General features: G+C 38.5%; 1 protein-coding gene across 3 annotated transcripts; it reads right to left on the reverse strand.

Annotated features, from left to right (window-relative positions):
* Window positions 1–9,606: 9,606 nt before the first annotated feature.
* LOC127418200 (wolframin-like) lies at window positions 9,607–19,400 on the reverse strand. 3 transcript variants are annotated; one of them, XM_051658649.1, is made up of 8 exons: window positions 19,215–19,400; window positions 16,401–16,580; window positions 15,620–15,684; window positions 15,395–15,539; window positions 15,115–15,288; window positions 14,825–14,902; window positions 14,564–14,721; window positions 9,607–12,520 (listed from the first exon to the last, which is right to left on the reverse strand). In XM_051658649.1, exons 1-8 carry the CDS (start codon window positions 19,222–19,224, stop codon window positions 10,682–10,684), a joined length of 2,649 nt encoding a protein of 882 aa, XP_051514609.1. In that variant the 5' UTR covers window positions 19,225–19,400; the 3' UTR covers window positions 9,607–10,681. The 3 variants fall into 3 exon arrangements, with proteins under 3 accessions (XP_051514609.1, XP_051514608.1, XP_051514610.1); XM_051658648.1 differs by having other exon boundaries at window positions 16,401–16,640; XM_051658650.1 differs by lacking the exon at window positions 16,401–16,580.
* Window positions 19,401–20,083: the final 683 nt, after the last annotated feature.

Genomic DNA, 20,083 nt, shown 5'->3' on the forward strand with positions numbered 1-20,083 from the left:
TTAACACTTAAAACAGCTTTTATTTAAAGCTGAAGTGTGCAATTTTTCAGTGTTAAAATACATTATCCTGCCCAATCGTTATCTGCAAAGACAATTAGTATGTTAAGTGAATTAGTAGGTTGATTTCACCTAAAAGTGTAACACCATGGCATTATTAGAACATTTGTTTGAGCATCCCAGTCCAACACAACAGCATTGACTCAGCCAATGGCATGAGTTTGGGGCAGGACTACAGTATCTCTAGTGTAAGTTTTGTGTTCCCTCGCAATTATTTTGGGTTCCCTCACAATAGCTTTATTAATAAAATTAACCATGTTTTTACTTCAGTAATCACAGTTAAAATATAGCATTTGTAGTGAAACCATAGTAACCACCAAATTTACCATGGTTTTACTACAGTAACCATGATACTTGTAGTAAAACCATAGTAATAAAACAAGAAAACAAAACTATTAAAAATCATAATCATTCTGCCAAAAAAACAACAACAACAACACAACAACAACATTGTAGTTCATGTACCATAATTTTTTTTTTCTTTTTTTTTTAAACATGGTTACTGCAGTTTAACTATATTGAAACCATGGTTAATTTCTTAAGGATGGTTTCGTAAGATTTTTATTACCATATTTTTTCTGATTAACATTTTTATTGTTTGCTCCTTCAGCATGACATGTAACACAACAAAACATTAATGTACAGAGTCAACCTTTATCCCCCTTAAACCCCATTATTTCCCTTCCCCCCTCCCAATCCCCAACCCCACCCCAACCCCCAACAAACATCCCTGTGGCCAAGCCCGAGTACGCACACAGATAAAAAAATAAATTAAAAAATTAAATTAAAAAATAAGTAAATACATTATATAAAATAATAATAAATATACACATTTAAAACTATAAGTCCCTCCAAAAATACCAATTAACTGCCCTTCTTTTTTTCAAAAAACTCCTTCAAATGCTGCCACCCTGCCCATCTCTGTGCACCGCTCCTGAAATGAGGGAGCACCAGCTGACTTCCATCCCCTAAGGATGACCTGTCTGCCAATCATAACACCAGCTAGGTCCCAATTTTTTATGTACTTATCTCCTATACTAATGACCGCCCCATCGCCTAAAATACAGAGTCTGGGGCAAAATGAAATTTGAGTGCCCAATATGTTACACATAAACCTTTGAACCCTCAACCAAAATTCTTGGATCTTAACACACCACCAAAAAAAATGGGTTGTGTCCCCATCTTCTGATTGGCATCACCAGCAGGTGGGTGCGTCTTTAAGACCAAGCCTTTACAATCTAGAGGGGGTTCAACAGAATAAATGTAAAATTTTAAATTGCATAAGGTGCACCCTTGAATCTCTAGATGTAGACTTGATGTTTTTTAGAATCCTACCCCACACTCCCTCCTTTAATACCAAGTTTAAATCTTTCTCCCATAATCTCCTGAGAGAAGTTGAAGCTTCGTCCCCCATACTCTGAATTAGCAGGGAGTAATACACTGATGCCTCATGGCCTTTTCCAAAAGCAGTAATCACCACTCCCAGAGTATCTACTGCTTTAGGGGGGTGTATGCTACAAAAATAGTACAAAGCAGGTGGCACAGCTGTAAATACCTAAAGAATTGAGACCTGGGAATCCCAAAATGTTGAACCATATTTTCAAAGGATCTCAACACTCTCATATAGGTCACTGAGCGTATTAACCTCCCTCACAATCCACTCTGTCCAACAGAAAGGGGACTTATTAATACATAACTTTGGGTTCAGCCATATGCTCGAAGCAACATTTAAATAAATGTCCGAAATGAACACTCGCTTGGATCTTTGTCCTTTTTAAGAAATCAAATCAATTCCCATTATTGTTACTCAACCATATGCACAAGTGCAAAAAGTGGGTAAAAGTCTTGGGTGCACTTGTTACACAACACAATATACAATATACACCTAATAATATACAATATACAGTATACTCAAAAGAAATAAATATGAAGTGTTGTGTTGACATTCAGCTGTCGGTTGATAGTCAGTTGCCAGTGTGTTATTAAGAGAAGTATAAAATGTGAGTCCAGTCTAAGGCTAATAAAGTGCAGTGCTGATATATGTATCGTGAGCGATCAAGAGTTCAAAAGTCTTATTGCTTGGGGGAAGAAGCTGTCATGAAGTCAGCTGGTGTGGGTCCTGATGCTGCGATACCGCCTGCCTGATGGTAGCAGTGAGAGCAGCCAATGGCTCGGGTGGCTGGAGTCTCTGATGATCCTCCGAGCTTTTTTCACACACCTCCTGGTATAGATGTCCTGGAGGGAGGCAAGCTCACCTCCGATGATGTGTCAGTTCGCACCACACTTTGCAGGGCTTTGCGATTGAGGGCGGTGCTGTTGCCGTACCAGGCAGTGATGCAGCCAGTCAGGATGCTCTCTACAGTGCTGGTGTAGAACCCTGTGAGGATGTGGTGGTTCATTCCAAACTTCCTCAGCCGTCTCAGGAATTAGAGGCGCTGGTGAGCCTTCTTCACAACGGCATCAGTGTGAAGAATCAGACTGATCCGGGATTGTGTCATGGTTGGCAGAAGCTTTCCATTCTTTAATGGTTCCGTATACACTTCTAGCAAAAGTTGAACCAGTTCTGTAGCATAAGATCTAAAAAATTCAGCAGCAAAGCCGAATGGCCCCGGAACCTTGCCTGTAGGCAAGGCCTTAATTACCTCGCCAAGCTCCTCCAAGGTTATCTCGGGATCAAGATAATTTTTTTGCTCAGTCGTCAGTTTAATTTCTAATGGTTCGACAAACTTTCTAATATCTTTATCATTAGAAGAAGACGTGGAACTATAGAGATCAAGATAGAATGCTTTAAAAGCATTATTAATATCAATGGCCGAGGTAAATATTTTACCAGCAGTAGATTTCACTGAGGGAATGATAGAAAAAGACTCTCTCTGTTTTATATATCTAGCCAAAAGCTTCCTTGCTTTGTCCCCCGACTCAAAGTATGACTGTCTTGCCCTGAATAGCCAAAACTCCACCTTCCGCGACAAAATTGTACATCTGTATTTCAATTGGGTCAATACTCTGAGGCCATTAGATGACATTCGACACTTCAGCTCTGCCTCGGCACTTTTAATATTCCCTTCCAATTCCACGAGTTCTTGTGCTTTGGATTTTTTGGTGAATGAGGCATACTGTATAATCTGGCCCCAAAGAACCGCCTTAAGTGCCTACAGAGGATACTGAGGACCAGTTGATCTCCATATAGACATTGACTTCAGCCTTTAGCATTTTTTGGAATTCAGGATTTTGCAAAAGTGATACATTAAAGCACCAACTATATTAATTATTTTTCTTTGTATGTGGCAACACCTCTAAACACACCAGGGCGTGATCTGAGACTAAAATGTTTCCAACTGAGCAATCAACTACAGATGAAATGAGGGACTTAGACATATACAGGTGCATCTCAATAAATTAGAATGTCGTGGAAAAGTTCATTTATTTCAGTAATTCAACTCAAATTGTGAAACTTGTGTATTAAATAAATTCAATGCACACAGACTGAAGTAGTTTAAGTCTTTGGTTCTTTTAATTGTGATGATTTTGGCTCACATTTAACAAAAACCCACCAATTCACTATCTCAAAAAATTAGAATACATCATAAGACCAATAAAAAAAAACATTTATAGTGAATTGCTGGCCTTCTGGAAAGTATGTTAATTTACTGTATATGTACTCAATACTTGGTAGGGGCTCCTTTTGCTTTAATTACTGCCTCAATTCGGCGTGGCATGGAGGTGATCAGTTTGTGGCACTGCTGAGGTGGTATGGAAGCCCAGGTTTCTTTGACAGTGGCCTTCAGCTCATCTGCATTTTTTGGTCTCTTGTTTCTCATTTTCCTCTTGACAATACCCCATAGATTCTATATGGGGTTCAGTTCTGGTGAGTTTGCTGGTCAGTCAAGCACACCAACACCATGGTCATTTAACCAACTTTTGGTGCTTTTGGCAGTGTGGGCAGGTGCCAAATCCTGCTGGAAAATGAAATCAGCATCTTTAAAAAGCTGGTCAGCAGAAGGAAGCACGAAGTGCTCCAAAAGTTCTTGGTAAATGGGTGCAGTGACTTTGGTTTTCAAAAAACACAATGGACCAACACCAGCAGATGACATTGCACCCCAAATCATCACAGACTGTGGAAACTTAACACTGGACTTCAAGCAACTTGGGCTATGAGCTTCTCCACCCTTCCTCCAGACTCTAGGACCTTGGTTTCCAAATGAAATACAAAACTTGCTCTCATCTGAAAAGAGGACTTTGGACCACTGGGCAACAGTCCAGTTCTTCTTCTCCTTAGCCCAGGTAAGACGCCTCTGATGTTGTCTGTGGTTCAGGAGTGGCTTAACAAGAGGAATACGACAACTGTAGCCAAATTCCTTAACACGTCTGTGTGTGGTGGCTCTTGATGCCTTGACCCCAGCCTCAGTCCATTCCTTGTGAAGTTCACCCAAATTCTTGAATCGATTTTGCTTGACAATCATAAGGCTGCGGTTCTCTCGGTTGGTTGTGCATCTTTTTCTTCCACACTTTTTCCTTCCACTCAACTTTCTGTTAACATGCTTGGATACAGCACTCTGTGAACAGCCAGCTTCTTTGGCAATGAATGTTTGTGGCTTACCCTCCTTGTGAAGGGTGTCAATAATTGTCTTCTGGACAACTGTCAGATCAGCAGTCTTCCCCATGATTGTGTAGCCTAGTGAACCAAACTGAGAGACCATTTTGAAGGCTCAGGAAACCTTTGCAGGTGTTTTGAGTTGATTAGCTGATTGGCATGTCACCATATTCTAATTTTTTGAGATAGTGAATTGGTGGGTTTTTGTTAAATGCGAGCCAAAATCATCACAATTAAAAGAACCAAAGACTTAAACTACTTCAGTCTGTGTGCATTGAATTTATTTAATACACGAGTTTCACAATTTGAGTTGAATTACTGAAATAAATGAACTTTTCCATGACATTCTAATTTATTGAGATGCACCTGTATATATATATATATATATATATATATATATATATATATATATATATATATATATATATATATATATAAATCTATTCTAGAGTAAGTCTTATGGACTGAAGAAAACAATGTATAGTCCCTACCAGATGGGTTCAAAAGTCTCCAGATATCTGTAAGACCAAGATTTTTACACATCGTGTGAACACTGCATAGCACTGTTGCGATAGGGGCCTTGCACACTTTTGCTTCACTATGATCAAGGACTGAGTCCATCAAAAGATTAAAATCTCCTCCCAATATTATACCATGAGGGGTGCCAGCGGCTTGTAACAGCCCTTCAAGATCTATAAAAAAGCCCTGATCATCAACATTAGGTGCATAAATATTAGCCAGTATAAGACTTTGTCCCTGAATTTCAGCTAAAACAATAATGACTCTTCCTAATTTATCTTTACTCTGTTTGAGACATTTTAATTATAGATGTTCACTTGTCAGTGTAATGACTCCCCTGCACTTACTCGAGTCAGCACTATAAAAAAAAAAAATGCCCATCCCATATCTTTCCAAATTTTTCAAAGTGTGTTTCTTGAAGAAACACTATATCATATTTCTTACACTTAAGAAGAGAAATAACCTTCCTTCTTTTTATGGGGTGCCCCAACCCATTCATATTCCACGTGGAGAGAGACAATCCACTCATATTAACATTTGACATTTTGACATGTAAGAAAAAAATTGATTGTGTGTCAAAAACAGGATTATAAAGACCACATTCCAACATTAGTGCAACAGTCAAACCCCGAACTTTCCCCAGAACCAATCAAACAGAAAAAAAACGTGTGCATTAACCCCGCGCACGACAGCGCTGACTGGCGTCCATCCCTCCAAACTCAAACAGTCCATGCACGCCTACGAGAACCTCCATGACAACTTTGCCGTCGGATTGCTCACGTCTGGTGATTCTATACAAATTTTGTGAGACAGAATTACACAGCAAAAGATAATCTATAAAACAAACTCCAGCCAATAGGCAGAATAAACACAAAGAGCATGAAGCTTCATCTATAAAACTGTCCTAAAGGTGTATTATTCTACAAAATAAACTCCAGCCGCTAGGCGGAACCAGCACAAAAAGAGCGCACAGATTCTTCAGACAGTCAAGCGAATGTTCAGTGAGCCAGTCCATTCGGCTGCAACATGAGTGTAAGCAAATAACTTACTCACTCCAATGACTTTGCCAGAAATACTCCACAAAATAAACTCCAGCCGCTAGGTGGAACCAGCATGAAAATTGCGTGCAGAATCTTCTAACAGTCAAGCGAATGTTCAATGAGTCGGTCCACCCGACCGCAACGTGAGCACCACAACACAACCCACTCACTCCATTGAGTTTATGAAGGACATCGCTTGCTGTGGGCATGTGAATGTTTTACGGATATCCTTAGCATCTATTCTCAATTTGGCCAAGAATATCAGTGCAAAAGCGACCTTCCGTTGATGTAAAAGTTTCTTGCATTCCTTGAATCGATCACGTTTCTCTCGTCGAGTTCGTAAAGTCTGGGAACGAGAAAATGCTGTAGTTCTTCCAAGAAAACTTCCTTTACTACTTGCCTCACGTAACACAAGATCTTTATCGGATGATCTCAGAAATTTGGCCAGAATTGATCGGGGACTGTCTCCCTCAGCGGATCGCCATGCCTGAACCCTGTGAGCTTGCTCAATTTCCAGCTTATGGTCTGCTATGGCGAGCAGACTTGGAAAGAGCCTGTCCAGGAATTCCACCATATTCCGTCCCTGTACTCCCTCCGGGACTCCCATGATATGGACGTTATTCTGCCGGCTACAGTTTTCCATGTCCTCTAACTTCTCCCAGACACGCTCCAAATCCATCTTCGTCACTAGTGGATTAGCAGATAATTCCCTCTCTGATGACTCCAGATAATCTATCCGTTTCTCGACATCCCCCACTCTTGTGACCACATCAGTAAATTTCACCTCCATGGCAGTGATCGATCAACGTACCACAGCAAGATCCTCCAAGTCAGCAACGACCTTCATCAGCATTGCCAACATGTTCAATCTCTCGCCGCATTTCCCGAAACTCTCTGACCAATCGATTTCCTGGTCAGCAGCTTTCTCAGGGGTGTCAGCCTGAGCACGTAAGTGTCTTTTAATGTCTCCAGAGCCCGAGGATTTTGAATGCTTTGACATATTGTCCTTCTAGAACATTTATGGAACAGACTGTATCAAATCTCACCAGTTTATATCATAAAAAGTATTAAAATTAGCAATGTGCGCAGAGCTCGCCGTTCACATGTCCTAACCTCGCATGGCCTCACATGACTCCTCTTATTACCATATTTTTGATTTTCTTGTATTATTAGCATGGTTTTACTACAAATGTCATGGTTAAAATATGGTTACTGTAGTAAAATCATGGTAACTTTTGTGGTTACTATGGTTTTACAACACATACCATAGTTAAACTGTGGTTACTGTAGTAAAACCATGGTTAATTTTCATTAGGGATGGATAAATCTGCGAGGGTATGTAAAATTAATTGTGAGACAACACAAAATTATTTCAGAAAATAAATTCGCTGCCTATTCTCTAAAGGGCTCCCATGTGAAACCTGTTTGAGAAACAATCATTATTTTTGCAATTCCGTTTGATGACGCTAATGGCCCAGAATTTACACACTTCAGTTTTTACCAGCTAATCTCAGATTTGTTTAAAATGGTTCACTGGGAGTATTCCAGGGTAATGAGATGAAATTTGTGTGTATGCTGAGGGTTTATTCAGCTCATTTGCTCTCTGAATAAAAAGGATCTAATATTATATTTTCCATACAGGCCACTCATGTTTGATTCTCTTAAAAATACATTAGCGGCCCAGTGTGACATATGGGTCAATGTAAAACGGAAAGCAATCCTGTTATTTGTAGGATGAGCAGGTAATCCTTTATAAGAAGGCTGTTTCCATTAGTTTATTTTGTTTTATAGATGCCCTAAATGCTTCTCTGCTGAACTCAGAAACTGATCACGTATCACTGGCTTTCAACTGAAGCAAGCCACATGTCTGCCAACCACTGCAACTCTCCTAGTTACTCGGGAAAAGGAAGACTGGAAAAAGTCAGGCTTTAACTATGTCTGTGGTGGACAAACGTAAGCTTTCAAAACAGATTCAGGAGAAACCCTGCATTTCATTCATACATTAAATGACTGAATTTAATAACAAAACCATAGTTTTCCAGACATCTCTTATTTCCTCTCTAGACAACACCCCACTTTTACAGAAAATGTTAAAAGGGATGGCTTACAATAAGTCACATTTGAGATGTTTAGATGTTTTTTGTACAGTTAACTGTAACTGTATGTTTTCTTATCATCTGAGATCACTTAAATATTTGAAAACTCTGACAACCTCCTGAATCACTGCCAGATATGTGATAGATCTGACATATAGTCAAGTCAGTCAAATAGCACTTTCTGAAGACTTCTCAAAACAAGTAATTTGAAAGGGTGCATGATTGACTTATTTTTTTATAATTAACTGTAAAAAGTGTACTTAATTATTAAAAGTTAGAGTCATCATATACTGGAACTCCCCCTTCTGTCTTTCTGACTTAAGTGAGAAAACGTTCACAGCTCATTGCAATTTCAAACTGTCCTTCAAACTAAACTTCTTCCTTGTATCGACTACTATTTTATAATCTTTTTGGAGTTTGACAGTCCGTGGTCACTGTATGCTTCAGTTGCATATAGAGTAGCTCAGAGATTCTGCTAAACATCGCCTTTTGTTTTCCACAGAATAAAGTCATATGGTTTGGAGTAAATGGGAGGAGTGGTGACAGAATTTTCATTTTTAGGTAAACTATTACTTTTAAAGATAATTATAAAAAGCAATCAAAAATCTTTTCTGGTTTTACTTTTACTCACCAAGATCCTTCTCAGTACATGTCATATTTAGATGAATTATCCCTTTAAGCTAAGGTAACACTTGTATTTGGAGGTGGCTCCCATTGGTGTACTAGTATTTGTACTTTTACTGCCATCTAATGGTCAAACAGTTTCATAAGCATCTCAAGCGTCTACTGCCTCAGAAATTCCCATTTCTTCTCAATATAAAACACAAAATAAACCAAATGGCATTATCAAGTAACAAAGATGATGCACAGATTCATCCATTCAAACATTTTACAAATATTGCATTAAACATGTTGAAAATATACTGGTTTGCTCAATGGCATCACGGTGGTATTGTTACGAATTTTTGTGGGGCTCCTGTATGCACGTTCATCAGATTACTGAAGTACAGTATCTTTACGTTTCTGAGTAAATAATGAAAATATATAAATAACTGAAATTTATAATCTCGAATTCTAAAATTGTAGCAGGACAGAGAGTCAAATGTGTGTAAAAACAGGCAGTGTATGTGTGTAAATGGGGAGAAAGGATGTGTGGGTGGCATCTGTTTGGTTGTATAGGAATAATAAATTATGAGTGGCACTTAAGCAATGACTGTTATCTAACAATAGTAATGGTACATTCCCATTATATATTTCTGCTACCTAGAACTCAGATTGAATTTACAAAAGCAAGGACAAATTCAATCACTACTGTTTTAATATTTTGCAATGTAGTGTGTCAGATTGTACATTCAGTAGAGTCACAAGCCATCCAATGTCTAGGTTTGAAACATGTGAAGAAATCTAAAATCAAACAAGTCTGTCTGGCAATCAGATCTGTTTGATTTTGAAGTCTATATGATAACTCAAAATCTCAACTAAATATGTAAATCATAACTCAAAATCCCAACTTTATCCCAACATTTTATATGCATATATAACAGGAGATCTGTAGACTTGTCAAAGAAATCTATCATACAGTATTTTCACAGAAAAATCTAGTAATTTTCATATTTGTTCTATATATCTTAAATTATGAAGAAAACAAATTCGGTCACATCTTCAAAAAACACTGCTGCTAATCTAAGGCAAAAATAAAACACAGATACACTGCAAAAAATCATATCTTTACTCAGTATATTTGTCATGTTTTTCAGTCATAAAACAAGACACATTTACTTGACAAAAGCAAAATAACATGAGATATTAAGTCTTGTTTACAGAGAAATCTAACCAAATGTAATGAGGTTTTACTATTTGCCAATGGGGCAAGAAAAATAAACTTATTTAAAATCAAGTTATTTTTTCTTATCCCACTGGCAGATTTTTTTTTAGCACAAAGTTTACAAAATTTTGTTAGATTTCTCTGAAAACACGACTAAATATCTTGTCATTTTGCACATATCTTGTTTAAAGGTTGTTTAGATATTTTTACTGGAAAACAAGACAATAATACTGCTTAAGAAAACCAAAATATTAAATAAATTAGATATAATCAAATATCAGATTGTGGATTAATGCATTTGATTGTGAATTTCCCCATGATATGCATGAGATTCAAATTCAAAACTTCTGAATCATTGTTGCGACAGTTCAGGAATTGTAGTGATATCTGTTTGTTTGGTTCTCGTAACAGCTACTGAAAGACTTGCTTCATACGTGAAACACAAAACAAGATGTTAACGCCTGTCATCATAAGCACTTTACCAAATCTCAACATTCTCCTTTCACTTCGGAATTCAGTTTAATACTGTAGTGTATGCCAAGGGTGAACTTCATACGGACACTTCTGTAGTAGCAACATCAACGTCCACCTCCACCGAAAGCAGAGGGTGAAACAAGAAATTGAAGGCGAAAGCCAAAGCATTTCTAGCGTTAACCCTCCAGTCCTGCTCGATCTTGACCTGTCGTCGTATTGGTACCAGTGGTGAGGCACATGTCTTGCAGTGAAGTGCTTTGAGCTCAAACACTGGCCATTTGCTGCCCAGTCTGCCTTCAAGTACCGTACTAAACTCCACCACACTCCCTGAGCTGAGCGCCAGCAAAACGGCACGGAATTCATTGCTAGCCCGCAGCACAATGTCTTTGGTCGCATCGTCGATATCATGCCCTCCGTTTCGCCCCTTCTTCTCCTGCGGCATCCCCATAGTCACTTCAAACTTGTAGTGATCGAAACGTTTCACATGGCACTTATGCTTTGTGAGTGTCTTGAGCTGGCATAGCGGCTCCGCAGGCCCCGGCTGGCTTGCATCGCAGGCAGGATACTCCTCTCCATAAAGACAGCGAACCCAGTCTGCTATAAAAACTGGTAGGAGATTAATAACAGCTTGTGCGCCATTCTCAATCTCAGTGACGCGAACATACTTAAACCGGCCCTCCCACGTAACACGGTGACCCTCCAAGTGGCTGCATATGATCTGGGTGTGTGCCATGTTACGCTCCTTCCAGGCCCGAGGACCACAGAGGTCGCTGTACTGGTGCCAAGTCAGAGTCGAGTTGTATACCTTCATTCCCTCTGAACGGTACACGTAGAACCAGCTGAAGAGCACCAGGGCTGAAATCCACACCAGGATCAACTTGACCACGCTACTACGCCGCAAGGAGCGCAACACCGCTAGTGGCGACATGCTAAAACGTGTCCACCAGCGCAGTAGCACGGGCAGCACGCAAACGCACACTGTTAAAGCCATTTTGGCCAGTTCCAGAGCGAGGAACCACTGCATCAACTGCACCAGCATTACGGTTGCAAGAGCCAGCGATAGCACTGGCAAAGCAAAGAAGAAAAGGAGGTAACCCACAGTGGTGCGCATTAGCCCCAACGCTGTTGATTCTTGCAACAATGTGACAGATAGCTCACACCAGATGAAGCATACTAAGTATGGAAGCAGCACGCTGTAGGTGCCGCGTGCCCCACCTGCTGTGGCCATATGAGCACACAGGTATAGGAGGTAGAGGTAGAAAACGCAAGGCACACCCACGTGCAGTACTAACAGGTCACTAAGGTGTATGCTTAACCAAGAACCTCCCACTATACGACCCTTCCAGCCTCCCAGCAAATGATTTGAGAGCGCACATATGGCAGAGGCAACTTGCATGAGCAGAGCGAGTTTGGCATGTTGTTGTGCTGCTGGTCGCAAACTCAAGTAGCTGCTTACGGTAAAAAAAAATGCAACGGTAGCCAGTTCCGAGCATGGCAGCCAGGATTTGTCTGCGAGTGGAAATGAAATTATTAGAAATAGCGCTGAGAGGAGGAAATAGAGGTATGGCTCCAGATGGTTCCAAGTAAAGTTAGACTCGGCCTGCTCGAGGTCAATGCCCGGCTCGAAATGAGCCAGCATGGCCGTTAGCGCTCGAAAGTTCTCCCACGCCTTGCTGTTCTGGAAGACTCGGAGCGTACAGATGACCATCGACATAAAGGAGAGGTAGAATATGATGAGGGGAATGACAAGAACAAAGAACTCCAGGGTGAGGTTGGAGATGATAAAGAAGAAGATAAGAGTATTGACGTGATGTGTGGGAATAAGGGCGCTAATCCACTGCATTCCTGCACGAGACGCCCAGTCAATCAGCACCTCTTTCACTTCCAACACAGCATGAAGGGGAAACTTCAACACCTATGGACATAGAGAAAATTATTTAGTTAGCAGAAAACTTTTTAGTAAGCTTTTATATAGGCAAGCTACATTCTAACATCCAAATCAACTTAATGTTAGTGGACTTTTTTGCACAGTTCATGTAAGGAGCGCTATTAACATTGCACTTTTAAAGTGTTTTTAAGCATTTGCTGCCTATGAGGCCTATGAGTCCCTATGCCAATTAGGATGCTGTTTATGTAGACAGCTACCCAAGTAGGCAGTAGACAGTGAAGGCCAAACTTAGATTTTCCGCGTACCACTACATCTTGTGCACAGTGCGTGTGATGCAAATTTCATAGTCAGCACAGTATGCACGGATTGTTTACATGCAGCGCAGTTTTTTTTAGACACTCGGACAGCAGGCGTCTGTGTGTTGACTGTACTAAAGAGTATCATATTGTAAAGCGGTCATAGTGTGCATTCATCAAACACATCTGTATGGGCCCGCAGTCAGAAGAGAAACCTAGAAAAGCTAAAGCGTTTAAAGGGACAGTTCACCCAAAAATAAAAATTCTTCCATCATTTACTCACCCTCATGCCATCCCAGATGTGTATGACTTTCGTTCTTCTGCAGAACACAAATTATGATTTTTAGAAAAATACCTCAGCTCTGTAGGTCCATACAATACAAGTAAATGGGTGCAAAAATGTTGACGCTCCACATAATCACATAAATACAACATAAAAGTAATTCATATGACTCTAGTGATTAAATACATATCTTCTGAAGTGATATGATAGGTATGGGTGAGAAACAGGTCAATATTTAAGGCCATTTCTGCTAGAAATTCTTCCTCCTGCCCAGCAGGGGGCATATGCATGAAGAATGTGAATCACCAAAAACACAAGAAGAAGAATGAGAAAGTGAAAGTTAAAGTGGAGGCTGACTAAGCAGGGAGGAGAATTTGTAGTAAAAATTGACTTAAATATTGATCTGTTTCTCACCCACACCTATCAAATCACTTCTGGAGACACTGATGTAATCACTGGAGTCATATGGATTACTTTTATGCTGACTTATGTGATTTTTGGAGCTTCAAACTTTTGGTACCCATTCACTTGCATTGTATGGACCAAAAGAGCTGAGAAATTCTTCTAAAAACCTTCATTTGTGTTCTGCTGAAGAAAGAAAGTCATACACATCTGGGATGGCATAAGAGTGAGTAATGATGAGAGAATTTTCATTTTTGGGTGAACTATTCCTTTAAGTAAAAATGTAGTAAAATTAAAAAATAAATTACCACTTATAAAGACAAATAGTTTTTAATAGGGCTGTCAATCGATTACAATTTTTATTGAATTAATTATATGATGTGCCAATTAATGAATCGCATACTGTATATCAATATTTATTGAAAAAGGCCCCCAAATAAAGATTATTTAGTATATATTATATAAAATGATTATAAATGTAATATATAATAAATATTATAATTCAGATAATTCAAATGCATTACCTCATATACATATATTGTGGCAACAGACAAGTTAAGCATTTCTACAATACAAAAAGTGACTTAAAAGTCAAAATATTGTTTGTTTTAATTCCATATCATTGAACATAACCCTATTGTTGTCCTACTTCCGTTTGAGCTGTTTTTAATGGTTGGTCTATGTACTCATGCGTCAGATGGACGCTTTGGTTGCATCACGTTTCACTAGTTTTCAGCGTCTGTAGTCATAAGCAATGTATTTTTAAAATGCTATGTCAAGTTAATGTAGTTTGAAATGTTAAAAACACGTCTCGAGATCCCTGCATTCTGACGAGGCGTGTTACCTGTACAGCTGAAGCGCTGACTGCAAGGTGGTACATCAAACTTTAGTTGTTACCGATGGTAGGAACATTCCTTATTATGGAATTCACATCCGTATCGAGGACATGATTAATTACCTTACTCTTTTTAACTCGTTATTTTTCCATATAATTAATCACAATAATAAACACGTTAAATCAACAGCCCTAGTTTTTAACGAATTAAGAAAATCCCTAATAATTGTTTGATCCTTTGTACTTAACAATACCTTTTGATTCAAAGGCAGTTCGTCTGGGTTCTTTACTGGCTCTTCATCATCATCATCATCATCAACTGCTACTCCTTCCATGGCAGGTGTTGGTGAGATCCCCTGAGCAAATAGTTTTGTATTCTCAACAAACTCCTCTAGATCTACATAATCAGTCCCTGCAGAAGCACAAAAACACATGATTCATGTTACTATATTCAGAATAGTACATATACATAATAGAGTCTAAAAGAAAGAAAACACAATCTCTTTTGCACTCACCATCTCTTGATACCAGACTCTCTAAAACTTTCCTTTGTTTTTGTGCTGGGCTTGAGAGAGGGCTGCTGGGAGCGCCATCTAGAGGAGAAAGACACACATGAATTTCAAATATTCAAGAGATATTTAAGACACTGGAGTGCAGCATTCACACCCGTTGTATGGAAGAAAGACACAATGAAAGTGAATAGTGACTGAGTCTAACGTTCTGCCTAACATCTTCTTTTGTGTTCAATGGAAGAAATAAAGTCACATGGGTTTGGGCATGAGCAAATGCACTACTGTTGTATTACCTGTCTCTGTGTTGAGCTGGCTCATGTTTTCCAGAAGTTCAGAGGCACTGATCTTTTTCTTCCTCTCTGGATTGAGTTTCCAGTACATGAGCAGAGCTGCTTTCCTGACACTGCGCTCAAAACGAGATTCGCACGCCAGTGAATGCACTTCCTCTCTGTTTTCAGCTGTGATACCTGCCACAAATACACACAGTCATCTGTTATAAAATCAATCTTGAAGTTATGAGAAAGACTCATTATGATATTTTGAATCTCAGTTTATCAAAAGTATCTGTTTTACCCCTCCTGTCATGCAGGCAGCGTTGAAGAAGTTTCACTGCATCTTTTCGGCCATGTTTTGCCGCCTGGAGCAGCCATGTTACCGCAGTAACGCAATTCACCTCCTCGTCTTCTTGCTCAGCTAGTCTCAAGTAATACCTACCAATCTGTCCAGCAACAGAGTGTAAGTTTTAGAATTATTTTCAAATGTGAATAAATCAGATCTGTTTGTTTGTCAAATCCAAACCTCTGTCTGTGCTTTGGCATCCCCATTTTTAGCCCTCTGTTTAAGCTCGTCAATGCTCAGCTCCTCTGGGAAATTAAAGGAACCACAAAGATAAACAGACTCATAATCCTATTTTGTGACTATTTACTCATATTATGTCATTATCACAGAAAATACGTATGGTAAAGCAAACCAGGTCAGTTCGTACTAAGGTTATTTTCACACTGCAGATTTTGCTCACAGATTTGTTTTTCAAATCAGATCATTACGATCGACTGCCCACACCACATTATTTGCAAGTTATCAAATAGACCAGCCATATTTGATTTAAAGGGATAGTTCACTCAAAATGGAAATTCTGTCATCATTTACTCATCCTCATGTTGTTCCAAACCCATATGATTTTCATTCTTTAATGGAACACAAAAGGAGATGTTAGGCTGAATGTTAGCCTCTGTCAACTGATTCTGTCTAACATCATCTTTTGTGTTCCATGGACGAAAGAAAGACACCAATGTGAAGGTGAGTGATTTTTGGGTGAACTCTCTTTATGACAATTGACAACTAATAAATGCTCTTCTTAGATCTCAATTGTGTTATGACAAAGTTGTGTGTGTATGTGTAATAGGAGATCCGTAGTCTACACAGTGACTCATCACTCAGGAACATGGGGAATACCAGTGTGTGTGTCTAACTTTTCTTAACCGGGTGAAATAATCACTGACACTGCACTAAGTAACTAGACAAAGTGTCTATGTTTAGGTTTTGGAACTGTGTTGGTTAATGTTGATTGTGTCTGTACCCTGTGGAGAAGATGATGATTGTCCTGGAAAGCCAGTGAGGGAATTACTGGCTGCATTCAGCTGTGAGCGGCCTGTCTGAGAGGCAAGGTGTGGGGGCGGAGTCATTGTTGAAGGGGAGGGGCTAGGTGTTGATAAAGAGGAGGACACCGGATGAATGGCGTGTCCAGATGCAGAGAGAGCTGAAGGCACATGAGAAGCTTGAGACGATAATGGAAATTCAAGATGAGAAGCATCCATTTCTAAACAAGGAACAAAGATGAAAAGACAAAGATTGTAATCTCTTGAAGAGTTGCAATCAATGTTTTCACTTATGTCTTATGCAAATGCCAACAGGTGCAACGAATCAGGTGTGTCAAAATATCAGATCTGTGGATAAGACTTTGGAGTGCAAACACACTAATGCAGCCTAATAGATCTGCCGCTAACTATATTATGCTGTTAATATTAATCAAACAACAACATTGAAAAGAAATCCACTGACTGGTCTTTATTTATTTGTCATTATTAGCCTACTATGTTCTTAGTTTGCTTATTTCTTAGGCTACGTCTTTATTATTATGACTATTTAACTTAATTAAAAAACATGAAGATTAATTGAAAAGCAATAAGGCAACATGCCATTGTTTTTGTTTAAAATGTTTATATTTACATTAATATTTAACCTGTTTAATTATAATTGCATAATATGATATTATTCATTGTTACTGTGGTATTGAATTGTAAGAACTGTGAAATTTCACTGGTATTGGTACCAACTAAATTTTTGGTATTTTAATGCATATATAGATATTTTATTACATATATATAAATATTCTGCTCAGGTGGCCAAAGGTTCTGCCAACAAGAAATATGATTTGCTCAGCAAGAACATAAGTTACAGGAAACATTGGTAACAATGGAAGAGTTACCCTTCCTTTGCTGAAAGAGAGTAGACAAATAGTTGTGATCATTTTTTATTTCTTTTCATCTGGAATGTCCTACTTCTCCTTTCCTGCTAAGAAGTCTGCATTTATGGTGAGGAAAGAAATATGGCTTTAACCAATAAATAAATAAAGAAGAAAAAAAAAAAAAAAAAAAAAAGATTGGGGTCATTGTCCATTTGGAAGACCAATTTACGACCGAGCTTTAACTTCCTGGCTGATGTCTTGAGATGTTGCTTCAATATATCCACATAAATTTCCTTCCTTATGATGCCATCTATTTTGTGAAGTGCACCAGTCCCTCTTGCAGCAAAGCACCCCCACAACATGCTGCTGCCACCCCCATGCTTAATGTTTGGGATGGTGTTCTTCGGCTTGCAACCTCACCCTTTTTCCTCCAAACATAACGATGCTCATTATGGCCAAACAATTTTTGTTTCATTAGACCAGAGGAAATTTCTCCAAAAAGTAAGATCTGTGTCCCCATGTGCACTTGCAATCTGTAGTCTGGCTTTTTTATGCCGGTTTTGGAGCAGTGGCTTCTTCCTTGCTGAGCAGCCTTTCAGGTTATGTCGATATAGGACTCATTTTACTGTGGATATAGATACTTGTCTACTTGTTTCCTCCAGCATCTTCACAAGGTCCTTTGCTGTTGTTCTGAGATTGATTTGCACTTTTCGCACCAAACTACATTCATCTCTAGGAGACAGAGTGCGTCTTATACTTGCGTACTATTGTTTGTACAGATGAACGTGGTACCTTCAGGTGTTTGGAAATTGCTCCCAAGGATGAACCATTTTATTTTTGTGAAGTCTTGGCTGATTTCTTTTGATTGCCCCATGATGTCAAGCAAAGAGTCACTGAGTTTGAAGGTAGCCTTAAAATGCATCCACCTCCAATTCAGTACACCTCCTGTCAGAAGCTAATTGGCTAACTGTCTAAAGGCTTGACATCATTTTCTGGAATTTTCCAAGCTGCTTAAAGGCACAGTTAACTTAGTGTATGTAAACTTCTGACCCACTGGAATTGTGATATAGTCAATTAAAAGTGAAACTATCTGTCTGTAAACAATTGTTAGAAAAATTACTCATGTTATGCACAAAGTAGATGTCCTAAACAACTTGCCAAAACTATAGTTTGCTAATATGAAATCTGTGGAGTGGTTAAAAAATTCGTTTTAATGACTTCAACCTAAGTGTATGTAAACTTCTGACATCAACTGTAGTTTCTCAATTAATATTAAAGCTGCATGCATAATGATAAAATAATGAGCAAAAAGCTGTTTTACAATTGAGTTGTAGATGGAGTATAGCACTGTCAGCTACTTAACTTATATAAGTTATAATATATACTGTAAGTTACAAGTAATAAGTACACACAATGCCTAACAAAAATGTACCATCCTAACAACATTTCCATAATAGTTTATAGTAACTATAGTTGTTGTTACTACTGTAGTACTGTGTTGCCACTGTCATCTAAAAGAAGAAATTACACAAAGACTCTGTTTGAAGAAGATTCCTCATTAATTTACTATGGTTTTACAATACTAACAATAATAGTAACTATGGTATTTTTTGTAAACTATTGCTACATGGGTAAATGTTTGTCAGGGTGTTTTTATGCACCACTCAGAGACGCAAATGAAGCTGAGCTGTCATACTCTCATTGCACACTTGTGTCACCTTCACTACAGACCGACCGGAAGTTAAACACAAACAAACGCACATCAAATTATTTAAACAGCGTCAAACACTGACTAACAAGCCAGTTCTTGGTCAAAATCACAATGGTCTCCGCACGCTTAAAGCTTCACAGACACACAGAAATTAAGCTACTGCGAGTTATTCCCTGACCGACTGATATCACATTCTTTCGTTGTATTTCTCTTACCTGAGTTCATATATTACTCCATTCATGAGTGAGTATATCAGAGCTGTCAGTAGACACTGTGTTACTTTAGACTGTTTTGACACCAGATACGATGTAAGTGAAGTATGTGACGATCCAGTGATGTGCAGACATGCTGACCAAGGCCCGTCCAGATGCTGCTGCTGTCTGTCTGACTGGACAACAATGTTGACATTGTCATAACAAACTTCCTGTTGCAGCCTCCTTTGAATTTCAAATTAAAAGCCAGTTAAATTAAATTAAATTAAATTAAAAGTACATTGTTTGAAATACTGAAGAGCTGAATGAACTGTTTTAAGTATGTTTTTTTTATTGTAATAATGATAATAAATAAAACACACACACACACACACACACACACACACACACACACACACACACTCAACATAACATTGGGGACATGCGGATATTACAGTTATATTTAGAAATCAGATTTATATTTTCTTTATGACGTTTTTAAGAATATTGTATGTTTTGATTCCTTAGTTTTCAGGGCTCTGAAAATGTTCTCAATGGAGGCAACAAGAGATTTCACATAATTTTTTTTATTATTATTTTTATTTTTATTTTTTTAATCTAAAATTAGTTTGGAATGTATTACTCTGGCTTTGTGAATATAAAAGTTACCCAGAAGACAAGGCAACGTTAAAGAGTAATCAAGATTAATATCATTCGATTGAATATCTGAAACAAATAGGTCTATAAATCACCAGATCTGTCTTTCACATTTCATCTTTGGCCAGTTGTGCCTGCATGTGAAAACTTTTCTAGTAATTAATACAATACTGCTTAGTAAGTATGCATGACTTGTTACTGTGCATTATGAATTGATTTCTTTATGTTTTGAAGAA

The sequence above is a fragment of the Myxocyprinus asiaticus genome, chromosome 27 (genome assembly GCF_019703515.2).
Source record: "Myxocyprinus asiaticus isolate MX2 ecotype Aquarium Trade chromosome 27, UBuf_Myxa_2, whole genome shotgun sequence".
NCBI classification, from domain to species: domain Eukaryota; kingdom Metazoa; phylum Chordata; class Actinopteri; order Cypriniformes; family Catostomidae; genus Myxocyprinus; species Myxocyprinus asiaticus.